The 23,986-nt window shown below is 39.0% G+C and overlaps 1 protein-coding gene across 2 annotated transcripts in view; it reads right to left on the bottom strand.

The window, feature by feature from the left end:
* Nucleotides 1-23,986, bottom strand: part of LOC117429146 (double C2-like domain-containing protein beta) — a 105,679-nt gene that overhangs the window by 43,094 nt on the left and 38,599 nt on the right. Inside the window, exons 2-3 of one of the 2 annotated variants that reach the window (XM_058998352.1) lie at nt 20,455-20,534; nt 236-259 (exon numbers count right to left, since the gene is read on the bottom strand). In XM_058998352.1, coding sequence (XP_058854335.1) covers nt 236-259; nt 20,455-20,534 — 104 coding nt within the window. The remainder of the gene's footprint in view (nt 1-235; nt 260-20,454; nt 20,535-23,986) is intronic. The other variant, XM_034048370.3, reaches the window with a different exon arrangement.

Below are 23,986 nucleotides of genomic sequence, written 5' to 3'. Positions count from 1 at the left end.
TTTAAATAAATTAATAAAAGGCACATGTGTAAAGTTATTGGTCAAGGAAAGACACTATATAAGTGAAAAGTTGGCTGAAATTAAACGGTTGTTGTAGATATCATTTTTTTAAAGTAATACTAAATGTTTGCTAGAACATTCTTTCAAAAATGACACAGGAATTATTTCAACTCTAGAGGAGTGAGGAGTTTACAGGATGGGCTAGAGGCTCAGGGAGGGTCATTCAGCCTCTTACCTTTCTGTACCTGGGCTTGGGCACCTGTCCTCCACCAAACAAAAACGCCATGCACGGGGAGAGAGGGGAGCAGATGGAGAGAGTAAACAGAAAAACAAGAAAACAGCGTGAGAGAAAACAAAAAACCAGCAAGTGAAGCAGCGAGCCGCCGAGCCGCAGAAAGAGATTACAGCAGATTCTCATATCACCACCCCTGGGGGGCCTGTGGCTCTCTGCCCAGTCAGTATACAGTTCCAAGGACAAACACACAAACACACACCCATGCTCTGAGGCCTGTACACTCTGTCAAATGGCTATGGCTGTCCCAAATAATTTTTGTTCTGAATTATTTTTGTCGAGCTGAAGAAGGAACTCCTTTATTGAGTATACATGAGAACAGGACAAAAAATATTTTTCCATATATTTCTACAGGACCTCAGACTGGGACCTGGGAGTCCTGTGAGGTTCCAACATGATTTCCCATGGCATATGTTAACATACGGAACTAAGATAAGGTGGGACCTTGAAGTCCTGCCAGGACTGAAAGGATTAACAACAATAACAGTTTAAAGTTTAATTGTAAAGTGTACAAAACAAAGCCTTAAACATGTTTATTCCTCTTATTAGCACTTATTCCCTGAATCATTATCATGAGAGAGAGATAACAAATTAAAAAACAGCTCAATGTCCATCCAAGGAGAATCAGGATCCAACAGGATCTATATATGTTGAATATTGTATCGGGCACTGTACAATATAAGCTAGCCATCAGATGCAAACTATCAGATATAAACAAATTGATACAAACTATCTGACAGTGCCACTATGATATTCTACATATATTTACCATGGCAATGGAATGCTTTTTTTGTTGCAAGAAATACATTTAATTAAGCAAATAACATCCCAGCATGCTTAGGGTCATGTATAAAAATGCTGGACAGGCCTAGTTGCCTATAATTATGGCTAGCATGGCTGCAAGAGGAGACCTCAGTGACTTTGAAAGAGGGGTGATTGTTGGGGCGCGTTTGGCAGGAGCTTCAGTGACCAACACGAGAAATGGTGTCTAAGGTGATGTCGGCATGGAACTCTAAGGGAAAGACAGCATCAGCAAAGGGCAACAATGGGCGGAAGCGCATACTCCAGGATCGTGATATCCGTGCATTAATTCGAAGTGCAAGGCAAAACAGGCGAGCAACTGCAGATCAATTGACTACAAATTTCAACCTGGTGAGCGAGCAGCCACTTTCATCAAAAACCGGTCCACCGAGAACTCCACAGAGCGGGATACCATAGTGGCCCAACACCCTATTAAGTGACTTTACATTGGTGTTTCCATTTTTTTGTCCACTACCTGTATATGACTCAGACAAAGGTTTTTTATGATTAGAAAACAACTATAGCTGGACTTTCTTTAACGTGTATATCCACAATAAAGAAGTGTATAACAAAGCTATAGGATTGCAAGCGTCTGTGTGTGGGTTACTGAAAGTGGTACAGCTTTCAGCCTTGGTTCCTTTTACTTGCACGATATCCAATTACACACAGGCATTCATTGTCCTATAACCCTATATTATACCAGTAATCCATTGTTTTGGTTGTAAAATGCTGAAATAAATATTTGCATATTTATCACAGTAAAGCAAGATAACTAAGGTTATGCAGCATTACCTGTTGGAGAAAAGGTTACCCTGTAGCCCACAGGCACTTACATCAACTCATTATGCTGATGGTGTCAAGTAGCGTACTCTGCCAGGGAAATAATTGTGCTTTGTGAAGATCTGAGGCAATGAGACAATATTCATTTAACATCCATGACAGGATCTCCATATCTCAGGCCCCTGGCTGATCATCAATTTCATAACCTGAATGTTTTACTGACGCAAGCAAACAACTTAAATTATATTTGTCAAATTTCAAAGATTTGCAGTAACACTGATTTGTCATTTTATACTGTAAAAATCTGTGCAATCTGCACCTTGCTAAAGTTAATTCGATCATTTTGATTTCCCCAAAAAGAAAAACATTTCATTTATTAAACACTCAATAGAGCTGAATTTAGGAATACTAAAGAAGAAAAAGTGTCTCCTTCCCCCTGTCTTAGAACTATAAGATCATGAGAACATGTTCAACTCCCTTTAAGATTGTTTTTAATAAAGCCCCCTTAAGTCTTCTAGGTAAATCCATTCCTTTCCCTCTTTAAACCTCGGGATTAATCTGGTTGCTCTCATTTTCATAATGGAGTGACCAGAAATGCTGTTACTGCTAACCGTCCTGCACAGCCAGACTCTCAGTGGCAGACAATACAATTGAAGCTGTTAGAAGCTTTTGCTTATGTTCAGTTTGATTCCCCAAGTGCTGCTGTGTGTGAGTAGAGTCGTGGAATTAGCAGAGCTGATCCCTGCCAGCTTCTGTTATTTAGCCTTCCCATCTGTAAAGTTGATAGCGCTGTCCCCCAACACTGCCACAGAGCAGCAGGTACCAGCACTGCCACTGCCGCAGACACAAATCACAGGCAAGCTACCCAACAAGCAACCCTCTCCAATGCATACATCTCCCAGCGCCAAGCTGTTTAGAATAGGCTGTAAAACCAAAAACATTAGCAGCTGCCTGGGTGATTACTCTGTGTCTGTAGGAATTGTGTTACATCTTCTTGTGTATTACTGCCAGCATACTAGTACTGTAGGCAGCATGTTTTAAAAAATAAATGTTATTAATCCCCCGCAAAGGGGATATAGTGGAGGTGGTCATTCGTTCGTGTGTACGTATTGTAACCAAGCCCTCGGCTCAGCCTCGTTTGCACCCTTTAAAATCACTGACCCCGACACGGAACTGCAGTTTTTGCGCCGTTGCACACTTCTATTAAACTCAAAACCAAATAAACAAACAAAACGCCTAACTCCTTCTAGGAGTGCTAGACAAAAGTTTTTTTTTTTTTGCAAACTAAAAGGGTTGGGACGGCTAAGCCATTTTCTCAACAAAACCGCTCTATAAGTACAAAACTTTTCTACACAACACTTCTCTTGGTCCTCCTAATGGAGCTTCAAGCTCCCTTTTTATTTCATGTGGCTGGTCCCATTTAACACCAGTTACCTCGTTTGAGACCAGCTACATTCTCACATGTATTTTGGCAGGTTGGGGATTAACCCCATCCCTGCCAACCACCACCAAAACACACACATTTACAGGCAGGGATCTGCCCTGCCACAGTATATATGACTTTATAATTGTCCATATATCTGGAAAGCCGCTTATCCGATTATTATTAAACTTAGTTTTAAAATGATTTAATTTAAGTTATTGAAAATATCAGATTCGGAGGATATAGGAATGTATCTGTCTGTACATCTGTCTGTATGTCACACCTATAGAATTGCTTATCAGTTTTGAGTGAACATTTTGCCATTTCTTATTTTATGCTATTCTGTGCATACTGTTGATATACACCTTCTTCATTGTGCTGATGGCTCTCATTTTGAATATACAGCCATGGTTGTGGATGGATGTTTCTGACGGGTGAGTCAATACACAAAAACAAAGACCAGATGACACAGGTGGATTTCATCAAACATGTATTTCCATTTTAAACACATGGTACAACACTAGGATAAATAAAGATCTCAGATTCCTTGCTTTACTCTCAGAAAGTCTGTTACAGTTTAATTCCTAGGTCTTTTCAGTATCTTCGGGGTCACTGCATGTTACTCGCTGCAAAGCATGTCAGTCAATAGAGGAAGCAGCTGGTTGGTTAATGACAGGAAAGAAGGCATTGAAGGAGTGGGGACAATTTCAATCCCCAGATGACCAAGGAAGTGCAAGACTAACAGAAAGCAAGGTTTGTAAGCAGATAGGAAAGGTGTCAATATCTTATCAGGGTTCGATTGCCAGTTGTTGTTCTCAGAATGCTCTGGCACAGATGTTGTGAATTATAAAGCTGTGAGCTGTGTTGCATATTAACATTACAACAATGCTTGGGACTTTGAATAAAAGAACACACCACTACATGTCTGTTTGGAGCAAAGGGACAGATTTACAAAGCTTTATCCTCCAGTGTACAATTTACACCAGTGTTTATTCTAAAAGGAAAACTGTTTTTGTTACAGAACTGGGAAGAAATGAATTTGTTCCCACAATGAAGCTGCTAAGCTAACATGCTGAAGTCCAGCATCGTTACATATATACTAAACAGTAACTTCCAATGCCACAGTCCCCTTACCTTTCTACGACCTTTCAATTCTTCGAGGTTCCTATTGAAATGACTCAGATATTGTGCTTTCTATCTTACTGATACGTCTCTGTGAAGGTGATTTGATTGAGTTCATGAGCTGTTCTTCAGTGCTAGTTGCCTACCATAGACATATGTAACACAGGCTAGATCACCAGAAGTGTCCTTATATTAGTAAGTACCATCTCCATCTAGTGCACAGCTCATGTAGTGCCAGGAAAAAAACTAAAGGAAACTTGGTCCAAAGTGGAAGATCACGAGATGGTACTGGTTCTTACTTCTGTAAAGGATCTAGCCTATGTTACATATATATCAATGGCAGGCAATAAGAACTAAACAGCAGCTTCTGGACTGATTGTCAAAGCACCTTAACAAACACACTTTGAGTAGTTGCAATCCACTCAGTATTTGAGTAGCTGCAATCCACTCAGTATGACTGCAAGCACCATACAAAGGTAAGGGACATCCACAAATAACAAGAAAAAAAGAGCTCCTTACTGTGTAATATACAGGTTAATGGTGGAGGCACTGTAATGGATCTCTTCCTAACAGCTGATGAGTTCAGAATACTGGCATCAGCAGAAGACATGCACTTACCTCTCCACTACAGAGCTTGCTTGCTCTTAAGTTCAGTGGTTTGTCTTTGAACCGTGAGGCCAGTGTCCAGCCCTTACCCCTCCATTCAATTCAGGTTTATATTGTGGATTAGGTAAAACTAGGAGAGTGGGCACCAAAGTAAGCAACAGAAGATAAAGAACATTAGAAACAAAAAACGGCTTGCAAGCAGTTGGTATTTGCTTGAGTATAAAGCTAAGTGTAGAGTACAGATCAAAGAGGGTTATGATTCGTTGGAGAAACCACACTAAGGAGAATTAAGGGGGGGCTTGATTGAAGTCTTTAAAATCTTAAAAGGAGTTGACAAAGTTAACCTGAACCAAGTACAGTACAGAAACCAAGACCAGAGGACACAGCTGGAAATAAAGTGGAGATAGACTTAGGACAGAGGGAAGGAGACACTTCTTCATACAGAGTGGTGAGGGGATGGAATGGGTTACTTAGGCATGTTGTTGAAGGAGACACTTCTTCATACAGAGTGGTGAGGGGATGGAATGGGTTACCTAGGCATGTTGTTGAAGGAGACACTTCTTCATACAGAGTGGTGAGGGGATGGAATGGGTTACCTAGGCATGTTGTTGAAGGAGACACTTCTTCACATAGAGAGTGGTGAGGGGATGGAATGGGTTACCTAGGCATGTTGTTGAGGCAGAATCATGGGGATCCTTTAAGACTCAACTTGACAAAGTTTTGATATCAATTAGCTACTAGGAACCAGACGAGCTTAGAAGGGCAGAATGGTCTCCTCTCATTCGTAAATATTCATATGATTTTATGTATATTCTGCTCCCGGACTTAGTTTTTTGCCAGATATTTGATAACTGCTCTTATCTGTAATGTGATATTTTATAATGATACTTTGTAATGTTATACTTTGTACTGTCATATTTTGTAACAACTGTAAGTCGAACTGGATAAGGGTGTCTACTAAGAAATAAATAATAATAATACAGGTGCACTCCACTTTTAACGGATCTTGTTTGAACAGAGTTCAGTTTACAAAGTATTGAGGAGGCCTGTCTCTGCCAAACAACATGGGTTTTAATGAGGAATTACTCTGGTTAAAACTGATTCATTTATAATGTATATATCGTTTAATATGTACAGTTTTTCTGTTCCACAGGTAGATATTTTGCACAAACAAGGTACAAGCGGGACAGGGGGACAGTAAGTCACGGCGGCATTTTTTATATCATATTGTACAGTTTAAATGTCTAACATATACAGTCATCCCTCTTTATACCGCCAGGTAAGGGCCATGGGCAAAAATGGGTAATAAGCGAGGTTGGCGTTATAGTGAGGGTCAATAAAATACACACACACATAACCTTCTATGTTTGCAATAGATTTACTAGTTATCTTTTCCAATCTGTATGAAACATACATGGTTACTTTTGAGGAACAGTTTACACTTAAAAATAAATAAATAAATAAAAAATAAAACTCATTTAGTGTCAAATCACCCAAACAACAATTCCATAAAAACAAAAAAATGTATGATTTTTTTTTTTCTTTTACTGTTCTGGTCATTTAGGCGAGAAAACATTTGCAATGTCTTGCTGACTTGCTTTCTTATTTTCAGATGCATACATGCAGATTTGTTTCTTTTGCTCTAGTGTTGTACTTTCTGTTTTGCTTTGGGAGCGGGAGTGTTGAGGAATTAGGAAAGCGAGTCAAAGGTTAACTGCATAACTTTGTTGTTTTAATTGCCCATGATTATTTCACTGGCGCTGTCCAATGAGGGAAACTACAATGCTTATATTTACGTTTGCTTGGCTTGGGAAGTTGGTGGGGGGCGGACAGTGGGGTGGCGATATAACGGGTACAAATAGCACTGTTTTTATATTGGTGACATTTGTTCAGAGAGAATAGCTGGCGGTATGCAAGGGTGCTGTTATAAAGGGGGGTGGTATAACGTGTTCTTAAGTTTTAAGTATAAACTGTTCCTCAAAAGTAACCATGTACAGTACTGTGCAAAAGTTTTAGGCAGGTGTGAAAAAATGCTGTAAAGTAAGAATGCTTTCAAAAATAGACATGTTAATAGATTATATTTATCAATTAACTAAATGCAAAGTGAGTGAACAGAAGAAAAATCTAAATCAAATCCATATTTGGTGTGACCACCCTTTGCCTTCAAAACAGCATCAATTCTTCTAGGTACATTTGCACAAAGTCAGGGATTTTGTAGGCATATAGTCAGGTGTATGATTAAACAATTATACCAAACAGGTGCTAATGATCATCAATTCAATATCTAGGTTGAAACACAATCATTAACTGAAACAGAAACAGCTGTGTAGGAGGAATAAAACTGGGTGAGGAACAGCCAAACTCAGCTAACAAGGTGAGGTTGCTGAAGACAGTTTACTGTCAAAAGTCATACACCATGGCAAGACTGAGCACAGCAACGAGAAACAAGGTATTTATACTGCATCAGCAAGGTCTCTCCCAGGCAGAAATTTCAAGGCAGACAGGGGTTTCCAGATGTGCTGTCCAAGCTCTTTTGAAGAAGCACAAAGAAACGGGCAATGTTGAGGACGGTGGACGCAGTGGTCGGCCAAGGAAACTTACTGCAGCAAATGATGGACACATCATGCTTACTTCCCTTCGCAATCGGAAGATGTCCAGCAGTGCCATCAGCTCAGAATTGGCAGAAAACAGTGGGACCCTGGTACACCCATCTACTGTCCGGAGAAGTCTGGTCAGAAGTGGCCTTCATGGAAGACTTGCGGGATTTGGTCAGAATTAATGGTCTCCTCAATGCTGAGAAGTACAGGCAGATACTTATCCATCATGCAATACCATCAGGGAGGCATCTGATTGGCCCCAAATTTATTCTGTAGCATGACAACGACCCCAAACATACAGCGAAAGTCATTAAGAACTATCTTCAGCGTAAAGAAGAACAAGGAGTCCTGGAAGTGATGGTATGGCCCCCACAGAGTCCTGATCTCAACATCATCAAGTCTGTCTGGGATTACATGAAGAGAGAGAAGCAACTGAGGCTGCCTAAATCCACAGAAGAACTGAGGTTAGTTCTCCAAGATGTTTGGGCCAACCTACCTGCCGAGTTCCTTCAAAAACTGTGTGCAAGTGAACCTAGAAGAATTGATGCCGTTTTGAAGGCAAAGGGTGGTCACACCAAATATTGATTTGATGTAGATTTTTCTTCTGTTCACTCACTTTGCATTTAGTTAATTGATCAATATAAACTATTAACATGTCTATTTTTGAAAGCATTCTTACTTTACAGCATTTTTTCACACCTGCCTAAAACTTTTGCACAGTACTGTATGTTTCATAGAGATGGGAAAAGATGATAAAACGTCACTAGTCAATTTATAGCAAACATAGAAGGTTGTGTGTGTGTGTGTTTTTTTTTTTTTTTTTTTTTTTAATTGACCCTCACTATAACGCTCCCCTCGCTTATTGCCCGTTTCTGCCCATGGCCCTTACCTGGTGGTATAAAGAGGGTTGACTGTACTTATGTTCGCAGTTACATACAGCATTTTGAATTGTGTTTACTATGTACTTCTTTTATAAAATACTGATTTCCATTGTCCCTTGGAGTCCGTTATAAGTGGAGTGCACCTGTAATAATAAGCATGTAACAAGTTAGATGTTATTTGGCTGTAAGAATAGTTTAAATTGTGCCTGTAACTGTTACCAAAAAAGTGCAAGGCAACTAGAGGTGTTAGCCTTTGCATAGTCGTAAGTGTAGTGTACGACTATGTCATGGTCACAGTCTTTTTAATAAAGTGCTGTAGAGTCTTATACACAAATACATGTTATAAAAAGTGTCCTCCGTGTAGTTTGTATTCTGCTGAATATAATCTGTATTTGGTCTCTAACCCGAGGACCGCTATTGATAGAAGCTACATCAATATTCTGAGAAATCGATGTCTGGGTTTGAAAGGCTCTGATGAAACATGGGAAATTCCTTTAGCCAGACTGACAGCTTGTGATTGCTATCGCAATTTAGCCAATCTGTTTCACACTAGAGATAAGATCTGTGAGGGGACAGCCGGGGCGCCATAGAGGGAGACAGGCAGTCCGGGGAATGTGAAAGGGACAATCAGGAATCACAGATTTGGAGGTTGACAAAATAGTGGCAAACTGCTGGAATGACCAGAATCCACACCAGGAGCGAGCGTGTGAACCACTAGGCAAGAGTCTGCATGTGAGGTCATAGAGCTTTACCCTCCGAGTCTGCAATGGCATCACACAACATTGCTGTTAAACAGAAAGTCATTGTGAAGTGTGGACGGAAGCTAGCAGCAGTACATGCACAAACAGCAAAGTGTTACAAATAGAGCACTAGACATTATCAGATACAGTGAATTAACTACAAAACAAAGGATGCCGAACAGCAATTCAAGTTAATGAATTGTTTAATTGTTAATTGTTTTGCTTATTCCTGAAATAAATAGTACATAAAGTTGAAAACGCATTTTCTTTCTTTATTTATTTTTCATTCCTTGTCATTGCCGTTTCTTCACAGTAAACAGTGTCATTCGACACGTTTTCATAAAGTAATAACATGACGCTCACTTGTGCTTTTTTGTAGCTGAACAAGCAAATGAAACTGACATTTAACTTAAAATAAAACAAACGTGGAAATGCCATTGTAAAGTGAAGGGGAAAAAAACTCACCATTTTGGTTCTTGTTTATTACATTCCACATAACAGAAAGTCGCAATAAAAAATATATAATATATACAGTCTATATAAAAATCACTACATTTTCAGGAAGTTGGGTATTGTTTAAGCAAAGCATTTCAGAATGACGTGCTTGTCTTTTTTCTGTCCCATGAGATTCTGACTCGCTCTAAAGCAACACAACGTGTTTTTGTCCCAGATGGCTTTCCATGGAGATCACTATGCGTGCGTGCACATAATCTGGTTTGTTTACTTTTTGCTGTCTAAAACTTTTAAATAGAGGCTCAAGAGCTGCTGTGTTGATTCTGTGTTGTTTATATATATATATATATATATATATATATATATATATATATATATATATATATATATATACACTACTGGTCAAAAGTTTTAGAACACCTCAATTTTTCCAGTTTTTATTGAAATTTACGCAGTTTAATGTCTCAATGTACTCTGAAATTAAAGCATAGAACAAATAAACAATTGGAGATAAAAAAAGAAATCATGGAATCGTTTTGTTTAACAACATTTAATCTAAATTTTTGACTCATCAAAGTAGCCACCTTTTGCAGATATAACAGCCGAACACACTCGTGGCATTCTTTCTACAATGGAAATCAAATATTGTTCGGAAAGTTGTTCCCAACACTGTTGCAGAAGTTCCCACAAATGTGTTGCACTTGTAGGTTGCTTTGCTTTCACCCTTCTGTCCAGTTCATCCCAAACCAGCTCGATGGGGTTTAAGTCTGGAGACTGTGCTGGCCATGCCATGATTTGAAGCCTACCGTCTTGTTCTTTTCTTCTAAGGTAGTTCTGACATAGCCTGGAGGTATGTTTTGGGTCATTATCGTGCTGTAGGATGAACCCCTGACCAACTAGGTGTATACCAGAGGGTATTGCATGGCGCTGCAAAATGCTGTGGTAGCAGTTTTGGTTCAGGGTGCCACTCACTCTGTGCAAGTCGCCGACTCTGGATCCAGCAAAAGAGCCCCAGACCATCACGCTTCCTCCTCCATGTTTGACAGTTGGTGTCACACACCGAGGAACCATCCTTTCGCCTACTCGACGGCGTACAAAAACCCTGCGTGATGAACCGAAGGTTTCAAATTTTGATTCATCGGTCCATAAGACCTTCTTCCAGTCTTCAGTAGTCCACTGGCGGTGCTTCATGGCCCAGGCAAGCCTCTTTTTCTTATTTTGCCATCTTAGCAATGGCTTTCTTACTGCCACTCAACCTGTCAACCTGCAGCTCGAAGTCTTCTCTTCACAGTTGAAACTGAGACTTGCTTACTTCGACCAGTGTTAAGCTGTGCTTGAAGCTGTTGTCCTATGAGCCGCCTATCACGCAAGCTGTTGACTCTCAGAAACTTGTCTTCTGATTCTGTTGTGGCTTTGGGTCTGCCAGACCTCTTCCTGTCAGAGTTTCCTCCAGTTTCCAAGTGCCTTTTGATGGTGTAGGAAACTGTACTCACTGACACCTTGGCTTTCTTTGCAATTTCTCTAAAGGAAAGACCTACACTTTTAAGGGTTATAATGGTCTGTCTGTCTTCCTTTGTTAATTGCCTTTTTCTCGCCATTATGAGAGCAATATACTACTTCCGGCAGTACAATACTGTCCAAATAATGCTTAAGAGGGTGTAGTAACACAGTCTGTTCCAACACTGCTTTTATACAGACAGAGGGTTTGTAAGTAATCAACAAAAGTTGGGACACCTGTAGGAATTGTTAGCATCAACTTTCAAGGCTTAATTTACTTCCATTGCTGCAGAACAGCTGTAAGTTGTTAACCCATTACTTGTTCCCTGAAAAAGGCCTTTTTGTATAACTCTGAAATGTACATTATTTTTCAGTTTTTGGTAACCTAAACTTTTTTTTTAACCTCTGGCAGTTTACCACTTACCTTTGTACCATTTCAGGTTATTCACTGGAATTGAACTGCTTAAATTTCAATAAAAACTGGAAAAATGGGGGTGTTCTAAAACTTTTGACCGGTAGTGTATATTAATCACACATATCACACGGTGAGACGGTAAACAAATGCAAGGTGTTTTTGTCATTTGTAGTGAATACGAACATCTGATTTTTGTATCATACGTTTCAAAAAATATTCGTTGGAATATTTGGATATTTGTCCCAGCACTAGTTACAAATAGTTTTTTTCAGACACCAAGCGCAACATGCTATCAAAGTTAAAAGAGACTCAACATGCAAGAGGACCTTCCTCAGGACTCTCAGCACAGGAAACAGCATTATTACATATAGTCTGTGTGCAAGAGGACCTTCCTCAGCACTCTCAGCACAGGAAACAGCATTATTACATATAGTCTGTGTGCAAGAGGACCTTCCTCAGGACTCTCAACACAGGAAGCAGCTTTATTTTATAGTCTGTGTGCTCTCAATGATGCCATCAATTACCCTATAATTAAGGTGTTATTTAAAAGCAATTATAATTATGTTCATCTCTTGTGTGATCCTGCATGTTCCATTTCATTATTTATTTACAGCCAGAATCACATTACATAAATATTCTTCATAAAAAAGTCTTCCATATGTGTCCACGGAACACCATTCAACCACCCCCAAACAGGAAAGAAACATACGGTATAGCAAACGCGTAATTTCATTTGAAAACATTGAAAACGTAAGGGGCGTGCCAATAAACTTGCTGGTTAACCATGGGAGCAGAATTCAGGTAGGAAACAATCTACACTTTCCATTAAATCTTGTTTAACAAATCACACAAGAGTCTCTCTTTCAGTGTGGAACTCAATGATTGAATTAAAGGTGTTCCTGCAGCAGGTCACACACAGACTGGTCTGAACACAGAGTCAAAGAGACAGCAGCATATGAGGTTGTCAGGAAGGATAATAAACTGGTGCGCTTCAGAAAACCAACAAAATAAATACATTGAAAAAAGAAGCTTTCTACAAATATTAAGAGCTGTCCCGCAGAGCGAAACAGAATGTATTATTACCACTTGAACCTCTGTTCCAAAAGCAGGCTCCCAGCACAGGGTGCATTAACCCTTCCAACACGGAACATAGGAACACAGTTTAAAACAAGAGGACAGCTAAGCAGTGCTCGTCCATTTCCCAGTAACTTTGTTAACATGGATCTTAAAGGAGCCCAATGATTCTGCATCAACAGCTAGGTAACCCATTCCATACCCTCACACTCTGTGAAGAGTAGAAGAATTCCCTGATAATCGGTAATCGATAATTTGCCAAAAAGGTTAAAGCTGTACTTTATAAATGCTACCTTTCCTCATTGCATGTCACGTTCGGTCACGATGAGAATGACAGCAGATTTCAAACGATTGAGGGCTGATAGCTGATTACGAATCTCAGTTCAGACTCACTTTTCCCAATGTTAGGGATGAGCTTGACAGGTAATGTTATCAAATAGGTACCAATTGCCAGTGTCACTGAAGTCATTTTCCTAGCTGTGCTATTAACCTACAAAATGTTTCAGTGAAACTTTCTTCCTAAGCTGTAGACAACTGTTATTGTTAAACTGGAAACACCCAATGCTATTACTAATAACCAAGTATCAAAGCACCAAAAAACATGGAGCCAGCTGTCAAAATATGATGAGAATTATAATATGACTTATTACAAGCAGACAAGCAAGCAGCCTGATTATACCTGCAATGTCTTACATTGTATTCAATTGTATTGCGTTTTTTTTCTTCAGGTTTAGGTTATGTTATATCCAAGGGGGTGGAGGGGGGTGTTTGTCCGACACCACTATACATCTGGTTCTTGTTATATAGAATTGACAAGTAATGTTTGATTAAGCTTGTGTCAAAGGCTTTCCACAGGCAATTCATTGATGTATGCCTGATGCAAAGGATCCACTGCTGGATCCTAGACTGTACTTCTGATTAGATCTTTTTGGAAGTGTCTCACCCCCAGCGAAACAGCCCGTGCAACAGAAACAGTACAGCATCACGATGTATTTCTGTTTCAAGAAAACAACGCAACTTCTCAAAACCACGGGAGAAAAAGAAACCATGGCTAATCTCCCCTCATATGAGTTTACCATGATACATTTGCATGGTAATTTTGCAGTTTGACCCCATACGTTTCTCATGGTCATACGATGCATTTGCCATCGTTTACCAAGGTGTGCCTTGTTTTTAATATGCCTTCCATACCTCTCTGGGCTTTACAATGCTTACCTGCGGTTTACAGTGCTGTATTATATGCTGATGTGCTTTTACAATGGAAACTTTTATACGGGTCCCAGGGCATAGCAACACAAAAAGGCATACAAACCGTAACTAAGTCACTATCGCAAAGGGTTAAGAAAACACATACAAACCGTAACTAAGTCACTATCGCAAAGGGTTAAGAAAACACATACAAACTGTAACTAAGTCACTATCGCAAAGGGTTAAGAAAACACATACAAACTGTAACTAAGTCACTGTCACAAAGGGTTAAGAAAACACATACAAACTGTAACTAAGTCACTATCGCAAAGGGTTAAGAAAACACATACAAACTGTAACTAAGTCACTATCACAAAGGGTTAAGAAAACACATACAAACTGTAACTAAGTCACTATCGCAAAGGGTTAAGAAAACACATACAAACTGTAACTAAGTCACTATCACAAAGGGTTAAGAAAACACATACAAACAGTAACTAAGTCACTATCGCAAAGGGTTAAGAAAACACATACAAACTGTAACTAAGTCACTATCGCAAAGGGTTAAGAAAACACATACAAACTGTAACTAAGTCACTATCGCAAAGGGTTAAGAAAACACATACAAACCGTAACTAAGTCACTATCGCAAAGGGTTAAGAAAACACATACAAACTGTAACTAAGTCACTATCGCAAAGGGTTAAGAAAACACATACAAACCGTAACTAAGTCACTATCGCAAAGGGTTAAGAAAACACATACAAACAGTAACTAAGTCACTATCGCAAAGGGTTAAGAAAACACATACAAACTGTAACTAAGTCACTATCGCAAAGGGTTAAGAAAACACATACAAACAGTAACTAAGTCACTATCGCAAAGGGTTAAGAAAACACATACAAACTGTAACTAAGTCACTATCGCAAAGGGTTAAGAAAACACATACAAACCGTAACTAAGGGGCAGTTTACAAGCAAAAACGGATAAGCGTGACAACAGATCTCTCGCGCTTTTATGGTCATGACAGTTCTGCTTCCACGTTTACATGAGAGTTTATTTTAGAGAGAGAATTTAGTCGTCCAAATGCAAACAACCTCATTAATAATAAAATAATGGGATGGTTTATTTAAAAATCACCAAACGCGCTGAAAAGAGATGCTGCGCGATAAAGGATATCGTTCAAATAATACACAGGGGTTTACATGAGGCTTTACACGCTAGGCAGAGATGAAGAGAAGGTTACCCCCCATCTGTCTAGAATGCAAAAGGCTTGCAGTTAAAACGGTTCATGCTGCCAAGAAGAAGAAAATAATAATAGTTATTACTATTATTGTTTAGAATTAGTTGTTCTAGAAATGGTAGAAGTATCATGTGTACAAAAACCGACAGCACTCACAAATTCCCATTACTGCTTTTCTTACGCTTCTTAGGCTACTGATGTCCTTTCACACACCCATATATATTAGTCTTAGCCAACTGCGTAACTGTTAATGTGCTAAACAAAAGGATTATGCGTTCAATAACACCGTGTAACACATTTTTTTTTTTTGGTTCCTGGGTAGTAAGTGTTATTTCCTAATTGCTTATGCCTCAAAAGTATAGAAAAGGGATATTATTCTCCACAAACTTTGCTTTTGTGACCAGGACAGTGATATTTTAAAATTTACCTATTTTCCAGAACATTCCAGATAGATTCAGTGCTGAGTAAATTTGGAGTAACTTCTAGAACTTTCCAGTAATATAAATAGTAGTATAAATACAGGGGCCTTAAGCCCACCAGTTCAGTTTAGTTCCAGCTGCCTAAGTGGATACATATCTGCATTTTTCTGAGATGGCATCAAGGTCATAGGAGACTTCAAAATGGTGGCATTCCTGATGGGTCTCCAAGGCGGTTTTACCAAGTTTCCCTGCTATCTTTGCCTTTGGGACAGCAGGGACACCAAGGCGCACTACCACAGGCGGGACTGGCCACAGCGGACCGAGTTCTCTGTGGGGAGGATCAACGTCAAGTGGGAGCCACTGGTGGACCCCCGGAAGGTGCTGATGCCACCACTGCACATCAAATTGGGCCTTATGAAACAATTTGTCAGAGCTCTAGATAAGGAGTCGGCAGCCTTCAAGTACCTTCAAGACTTCTTCCCTAAGCTGTCTGAGGCAAAGGTCAAAGCCGGTGTCTTCGTCGGACCACAGATAAAGAAGATCCTGGAGTGCAATGAATTCCCCAAGAAGCTCACTCGTAAGGAGAAAGCGGCTTGGAACAGCTTTGTCGCAGTGGTTCGGGGCTTCCTGGGCAATCACAAGGCCGAAAACTATGTGGAGCTGGTTGAGACTCTGGTGAAGAACTACGGCACAATGGGCTGTAGGATGTCCCTCAAAGTCCATATCCTTGATGCTCATCTTGATAAATTCAAGGAGAACATGGGAGCGTACTCCGAGGAGCAAGGCGAGCGCTTCCACCAGGATATACTGGACTTTGAACGCCGCTACCAAGGACAGTATAACGAGAACATGATGGGAGACTACATTTGGGGGCTGATTTGTGAAAGTGATTTACAGTATAATCGTAAATTTCAAAAAACTACTCACCTCTAAATCTTTTGTAGTCATTTTTGTATTACTTTAGTATAAATACATGTTAATTTGGATTCATATGTTGTTTTTTTCTGACTTTATGTGAACGAAAAGACACAAATTCGCCCGTTTTCTCATTGGAAATAGGTACATTTCAAAATATCACTGTCCTGGTCACAAAAGCAAAGTTTGTGGGGAATAATAGCCATTTTCTATACTTTTGAGGCATAAGCAATTAGGAAATAACACTTACTACCCAGGAACAAAAATTGTGTTACATAGTGTAATCACACATATGCGTTAATGTGGAACAAATATATTAAAAACAACTCATGATGTGTTGGTTTCAAACACAGGTACTTTGTTGAAATATTAAAATTAATTATGCAGAAAATGTGGAAACTTACACAAACGCTGTTAATATAATAAATACATAATTTGTGTGTATTTGCTAATTAGTTCTAAGGGTATATAAAATCATAGGCCTACTTACAACGTAGTTGCGACAAAAATGGATGGAGAAGACGCAGACAAACACTGGCTAGATTAAGTCTTGTATGGGAAGAACTCCTTCACTCCCATGCAATGGGTTTGCAGGAAAGGAATCGTATTGTGCGCAGAAATTAGGCATGCAACGCAACCACCTCTTGGTGCTGTTGATCAGACGATGCTCCTGGATCAGCAGCTACAGCAGCTACAGCGTTCAAACCAACTTTAATTTAAAGAACAATTGCTTCACAGCTTTTGTTTTACATGTGAATCCTAAGAATAATATGTGAAAAACAAAACATATCGCATATGCGCCCGACATGCGTAAAATGGCTTGATATCCCCAACAATTTTTTTTTCACAAATTATTCTTAGGCTTCACATGTAAAACAGAAGCTGTGAAACAATTCACATTTGGCATCCTTTAAATTAAAGTTGGTTTGAGCGCTGTAGCTGCTGTGGTTGAGGAGATAAAGTCATTTTACGCGTGTCAGGTAGGCTGTGTGCGTATATGTGGTATGTTATTGTTTTTCACAATTTATTTGTTTGATTCACATGTAAAGGAGAGCTTGTGAAACAATTCACAATTGGTCTTCTTCACATTAAAGTTGGTTTGGACGCTCTAGCTATGTGGTTGAGAAGATAAAGCCCTTTTACGCGTGGCTGAGGCTAAGTGTGCGCATGTGCGGTATGTTATTATTTTCCATAAATTACTCTTAGGATTCACATGTAAAACAGAGACTGTGAAACAATTCACAATTGGTCTCCTTTAGATTAAAGTTGGTTTGAGCACTCTAGCTTCTGTCGTTGGTGAGATACAGCCATTTTCATTCATGTCGGGTTAGCTTGAGTCGAATATCAAACGAATATCAAACGTCAAGCTAACTTTACCGAGGTAGCATATTTTAGTTTAGAAAAGTAAATGATGGCTGGCGCAATTACCATATTGTATTGATGGGGCTGGTATTTCACAGGACGTTTGGAATGATGAGGATTCCAGCAAATGGTCCGATGCCACTGCCACTGGCCGGTCACCCATTAACCGTGCATTTCTGAAATTGGGACCTCGAGCTTTGACCGCAGGACTGCAGGCGTTTTCTCTCCTGCAGGTACAGATATTTCAGTTTCTTGAATTTATCTCGTACCTGCAGGAGCGTTCTATTTATACCAAGTTCAACCAGAGCACCTGTAATACTGGTGAAAATGGTGGCATTTCTTTGGCGAGGCCGATCCAGTTCATCCATAACCCCCAGGTCCGCAATAATTTGGAGGAGGAACGAGTTTCCTCATCCGTCCAGCGGAGCTGGTGTTGCGTGCTGTCAGAAGGGGTGGAAGCTTGAAACATCCTGCGTGAAAAAAGCTACATTATTCGTATTATTATTATTATTATTATGATAATAATGCTGGTCATAACGATCTAGTAGTTCTCATGCATCGTTCATAATACACTGAAATTAATAAATAATGGTATAAATCAACATCTCTATATGCAATTTATATATAATTTAGCCGCGACCCTCATCAGGAGAAGCGGATTGATAATAATGGATGGATGGATATTTAACTGACTTGTATTAGTAAGACTGGGATAAGGAAAATCTTACTTACGCTACAGAGGAGGACAGAAAGACCGTATCCCAGAGAAGAGCGTTCTTTTACATAGGGGAAGTGGAGGAGGTATCATGTTATTTCATGAAAGTCTATCATTAAGTATTTTGCACGACTGTGGAGTTTGTTGCTATGGACTAATTAGGCCAATTAGCACGCACTTTACCGTGCTTTACCAAAGTGTAATGACACTTAAGTCACACACTTTTTTGCTGTGCACTTTTGGAAGGAGCACAATCATGCGTCATTTGCCCGTGACACGTCATGAATGCACTATAGTAGCACGATTAAAACTTGCATGTAAACACCGCCTAAGTCACTATCACAAAGGGTTAAGAAAACGTTCTTATAGATTCTTGAGAATAAGGCTACAAAATGTGACCCTAATTTGACAAGGTTAGAAAACACTATCGTCTTTTTCTTTTGGTAACATTTAACCTACTGACACGTAAACAAATGTTGCTCATTTTAACTGTACACATTGTTACCAATTTGTCAACTAATACAAAAGGTGAAATAATATAACATCTTATCCTTTTTGCAGAACCTTACAAAATGACATCTTTAAGTCCAATTTAACCCCAAATCATTTAGGGGTGTTTCCGTTTTATTTACAATGTTTAAACTTGATCAAATGACAGCAGCATACGTTTGTGTATAACACAGCATTTAACTGTCTATGGAGAAGACTGTGAAGAAACACTGAGTATAAAATAAACTGCCTCCACTTATGTTAACTTTGTAAACACTAAGCTAACAGATACATACGGTGAAACATTCATGCATTCAACACCAATGTTTAAACTCTATTAACACCCTTAATTTTAATGAGTGACTGATATGAAAATTACATTTTTTGTTAGTTTAAATAGGTAACAATATATAAACTAAGCATTAACAAAAAACAACAACATGTGTTATTATTTTAGTAAGCTAGTTTATTAATTTAAATAGTGCTTTAAACTCTCCTTTCTGTGGCAGTGTGATAAAACAGTGCTATGGTGCTATTGTGTGTTCGCTCAACTACAGTGCCAGCACCTCTGGGTTTGCTTGGTTAACCTCTATGGGTGAAGCCACGGATTCTGTTAGCTTGGCAGGAGGTTCAGAATGTGCTCAAGAGATTATAAAATGTTTCATTCATCCACGTATCTTCGTTACAATTAAAGCATGGTTAGAGCTCATAAAATGACCAGTCTCAACCTGCACCCCTCAATGCTCTCCCAATTGGAACAATCCTGATTTTCTGACAGCAGGTAAAACGTTTGAGTTTGCTTCCTGGAGGCAGAAGGTTATTTCCCATCTAAATAACCTTTTTGAGGACATGAAGTTTCTGTCTTTTGAGAGGCCTTCATAAAACAACTACTTATCTTCAAATGAGGCAGTCCTTAAAAACTCAAATTTCCACTGAACTAATACATGCCCCCTTCCTCTGTAGAATAGAGGGTTGAATTAAGGGCTGGCCTTAATAATGAATAAAAAGGTACCCAAAGCCAAAGATCTTCTACCTGTGCCAACTTTTAATTCTGGTAAGTGAGAAAAACACACAAAAATATTTATGGACTGTAGAAGGCTAGAGTTGGGGGGTTTGGAGATTCGTTGATTGACCGGAGATTGACAGGAGATTCGTTGATTGACAGGAGACAGATTTGAGAGAGACTGGGATTGCCTTTGACACACCCTGCAGGCGCGCAGGTATTATTTACATACACAGGCAAACAGCAAAATCACATGAGATAACCAACGATGGTAGCTTGCATGGGAAATACAGCCACATGTACAAAAGGCAGAAATAAACATTTCACAAAAACTACAAACAAAAAAGGTGCCGTGAATACGACGAGTCTTACTCTGCTAATAAATAAAGGTCCTTCTTAGACAGCCCTGCTACAGGGACACTTCCAGTAAGTGAACCTACCTTTGCCTTATTGATGGTACAGTGAAGGGCGTTATTTTCCTGGTCATATAACAGGCTGAAGTCTAACGTGCCCAATGTAGCTGTAAGAGAAAGGAGAAAGGAGAGACACTTAGATACAATTGGGTACACAGAATGCCTTCTAAAGTCCATCAACAGGCAAATTCACGTATGCCAGAAACATACATCCCCGCCACGCCTGTACATTCAACATTAAATTAAAACGTTTTACAGTGTGTGGAATGTGTTCTCAAAGTAGAAGTGTGACATACAGATGTACAGACAGAGAGACACCTCACTATACCCCCAGAATCCCATTCTCCCAATAACGTCAATATTGTTAATATCAAGTTTCACTGTAATTGGGAAAGCGGTTTTCCATAGATTTGCAGGCCTGTTGATTTGAAACAGCTAACTGCCCCAGGCCTGATATATGGCTTCTGATTTCAGGGTTTTAGTCAATTAAACCTGATTTCTACCCTGAAAAATAAAATTTGTCTAAGGTTAAAACTGTACGTGTCAAAATGTAAGCGTGACATACATACAGTGCAGTCTGACAGACAAACTGCCCCTATACACCTCCAGATTAGGATACATTCAATAATTTGTGCTTGAAATGCAAGTTCAAGCCGTTTTTAGCTATCTGTTAAAATCTGACAGACGGTCAGACGAACAGTCAAACAGCCTCCTTCTGAGTCATCGGGATTCTTTTAAACCTGACTTGTCAAAGTTCTGGGATCATTCAATTACTAGGAAACCGAGGAGCACTGCTGACCGACTCTCGTGCTTCTCTGACCCCTGTCATCTAAAAGATATTGTCACTTTAAAAACTGCTTTGCTGGAAAGGCAGTCCAGTATGTGATGAACCGTTCTAGCAGAATGAATAGCAAGCACACACTGTGATCAAACAGTTCATTCAATTACAGAATACCTCATACAAAGAGAGAACTAGGAAATTAGTCTTTTATTTTAAAGCTCAGAGAAATTGGAATAATTAGCAAAACTTTGTTAGGGCTCGGAACGGTTCCATGCTGTTAGAACAAAAACACAATAAACAACTAATAAGGCTTCTTTAGGTTATTACAAAAACAAAATAAACATGGATCTCAACTTTAAGGAGCATCATAATACAAGGAGCGTCTAACAAAATCATTTGGTAAATCTTACCCTTTTTGTGCCACCATTAACTACACAGTGTTGGGAAAGTTACTTTTAAAAAGTAATCTGTTACAGTTACAAGTTACTTCAACAAAACTAGTTTTATTACTTTGGGAAAAAAAACAACTAGTTATGGTTACTTCTCAGGCACACTTAGATTATAGAGAGATATTTTCATCAGGCTGCAGCTCTAAATATTCTTTGAAGATCCACTCGTTCTCTCCTCTGGCGTCATTTTTTAGCGCAATGATATAAAAAGCGTGTTCATGTGACATGGATGGTTTGACTTGCACTGAGTTCTTTCTAATTTCCATGTTATGTATTAGCTGTAGTCCTTATTTAAATGTAGCTAAATGTAACTGTTTAATTTTGTCATATAAAATGTAATGCATTCCCACATTTAGTGACTTTTACAGGTACCAGTTACTGAAAAATGTAATCAGATTACAGTAATGTGTTTCATGTATGCGTTACTCCCCAACACTGGCTACATAGGTCTCAAATGTGCAGTTCTTAAAGAAACATGTATTTTCAATGTAAAACAGAGGAAAGAAGACACTGAAGGCGTGGGGAGTTTCATCCTCCACGTGAAATGACCTAGGAAGTGCTGCTTTGTAGTTATGAAAATATTTTAGCCTTTTCTATACTTGTGGTTATGAAGGAGATTTATTCACTTGTTTTAACCATTTGTAACCTTGTGCAATGTTTGTTGTATTGCTAAAATGATATAGCTCCCCCCCCCCCCCCCCCAATTAAAACAGCAGTAAAATGCATGAATAGGCCCGTAAAACTAAATAAAATACTGTGACAGAGATCTAATGATTCTTGGTTTTAGATCTCCCTCCCAACCTGGCAAGGAGCGGAAGCGCTCGTTGACCAAGGGGTCATGGGTGACGTTAGAAAAAGGGGACGTAGTGAAGTGATCTGTTCCTTTGTGAATGGTTACGTTAAATGACCAGAAGAAGAACCTGTGCTGTGAAACGTGAGTGTTTTTTGTTTTTGTTTGTCGTTAATAATACTGTTTGTAATTATTTGGACGGCTAACACGATCCGGAGCTGTCACCAAAGGCCAGCACTAAACCCGGATCAACACCACTGCACTTTTGTTTTCACTAAAGAACTGTATTCACTACGAGCACTAGAGCACGCACTGTGGACTGGTGTTTGTGTTTGTGTTTGTGTTACGTGTGGGTGAACTAAAAACAGGACTGTTATTATTTTGGGGCCAACCCATGGATTACAAATAAGCAATACATGCCGCTGTATTGCTTCATTACCATTGTTATTATTTACTGTTGTTTTGCCATCAGGCCATTGGATTTAAAAAAACATTAAAACAACATTGCACCTGGATTATAATTGTCTGTCTGTTTATTGATCACCTGCACCTGCACATTGCTAACCACTTTGCCACAAATACCTATATCTGCTTTCGGAAAAACATGAACAATTACAAACCCACATTCGTTAGCCCACTGCCCTATACAAAAAACACTCTACACCGGCCTCCTGACCAAAACTTAAATAACAATCATTGCGCTTAAAAATCCTCTCTTTTATTTGCAGAACCATAATATCTCCAAACAACGTACATCATTATTAAAGGAGGCAACCTCAGCAACCTTCCTTAATGGAATATTTGACCAGATAACACTCGACCCGCTGCAGGATAGTAAAGTTCTTCAAAAGGAAAACAAAGTGATACAATAAGATACATGTATAACACGATATAATACATGACCTGTGAAACGATGACAAAAATTAAACGAAATGTGTAGTTAATTGAAAAATGAACTGTAGTTACCTACATTTCAAGTTTTACATTAGGATGTGTTTCGTGTGTAAACTAGTGAATACTACAACGTTCATTAAATACTGGGATAGCATCACTACTGCTTCAGATATTTAATAAATCCCAACCGTTTATATTCACACTAAACAGTTACATCCATGACTCCATGCACTCAAGGCAAATATCTTTTCAAAACTAAAGAAACTTAGCAAGTAACTGGATTGTTTAGCAAGTTCACACAGGTAGCCATTTACAGCAACACGCCCACTCTTAGCATTTGACCAATCACATATCACTTATTTTCATATTAGGGGTCCGAGGTGCGTGTGTGTGTGTAGTTTGTGGAAAACAGACGTAGTACTGTATTTGATTTGATAGCGGAGAGATCTTTCAGCGACCCAATTCTGATACACTTACAAACACCTGGATATTGTATTCATCCATTATTGCTTACGATTGTAAGTCGCCCTGGATAAGGGCGTCTGCTAAGAAATAAATAATAATAATAATAATAATAATAATAATAATAATAATAATAATAATAATAATAATAATAATATTATATAAAAAAATAGCTATTGCTAC

The sequence above is a fragment of the Acipenser ruthenus genome, chromosome 24 (genome assembly GCF_902713425.1).
Source record: "Acipenser ruthenus chromosome 24, fAciRut3.2 maternal haplotype, whole genome shotgun sequence".
Taxonomy (NCBI): Eukaryota; Metazoa; Chordata; class Actinopteri; order Acipenseriformes; family Acipenseridae; genus Acipenser; species Acipenser ruthenus.
This window is presented reverse-complemented; position numbering and strand designations above follow the sequence as displayed.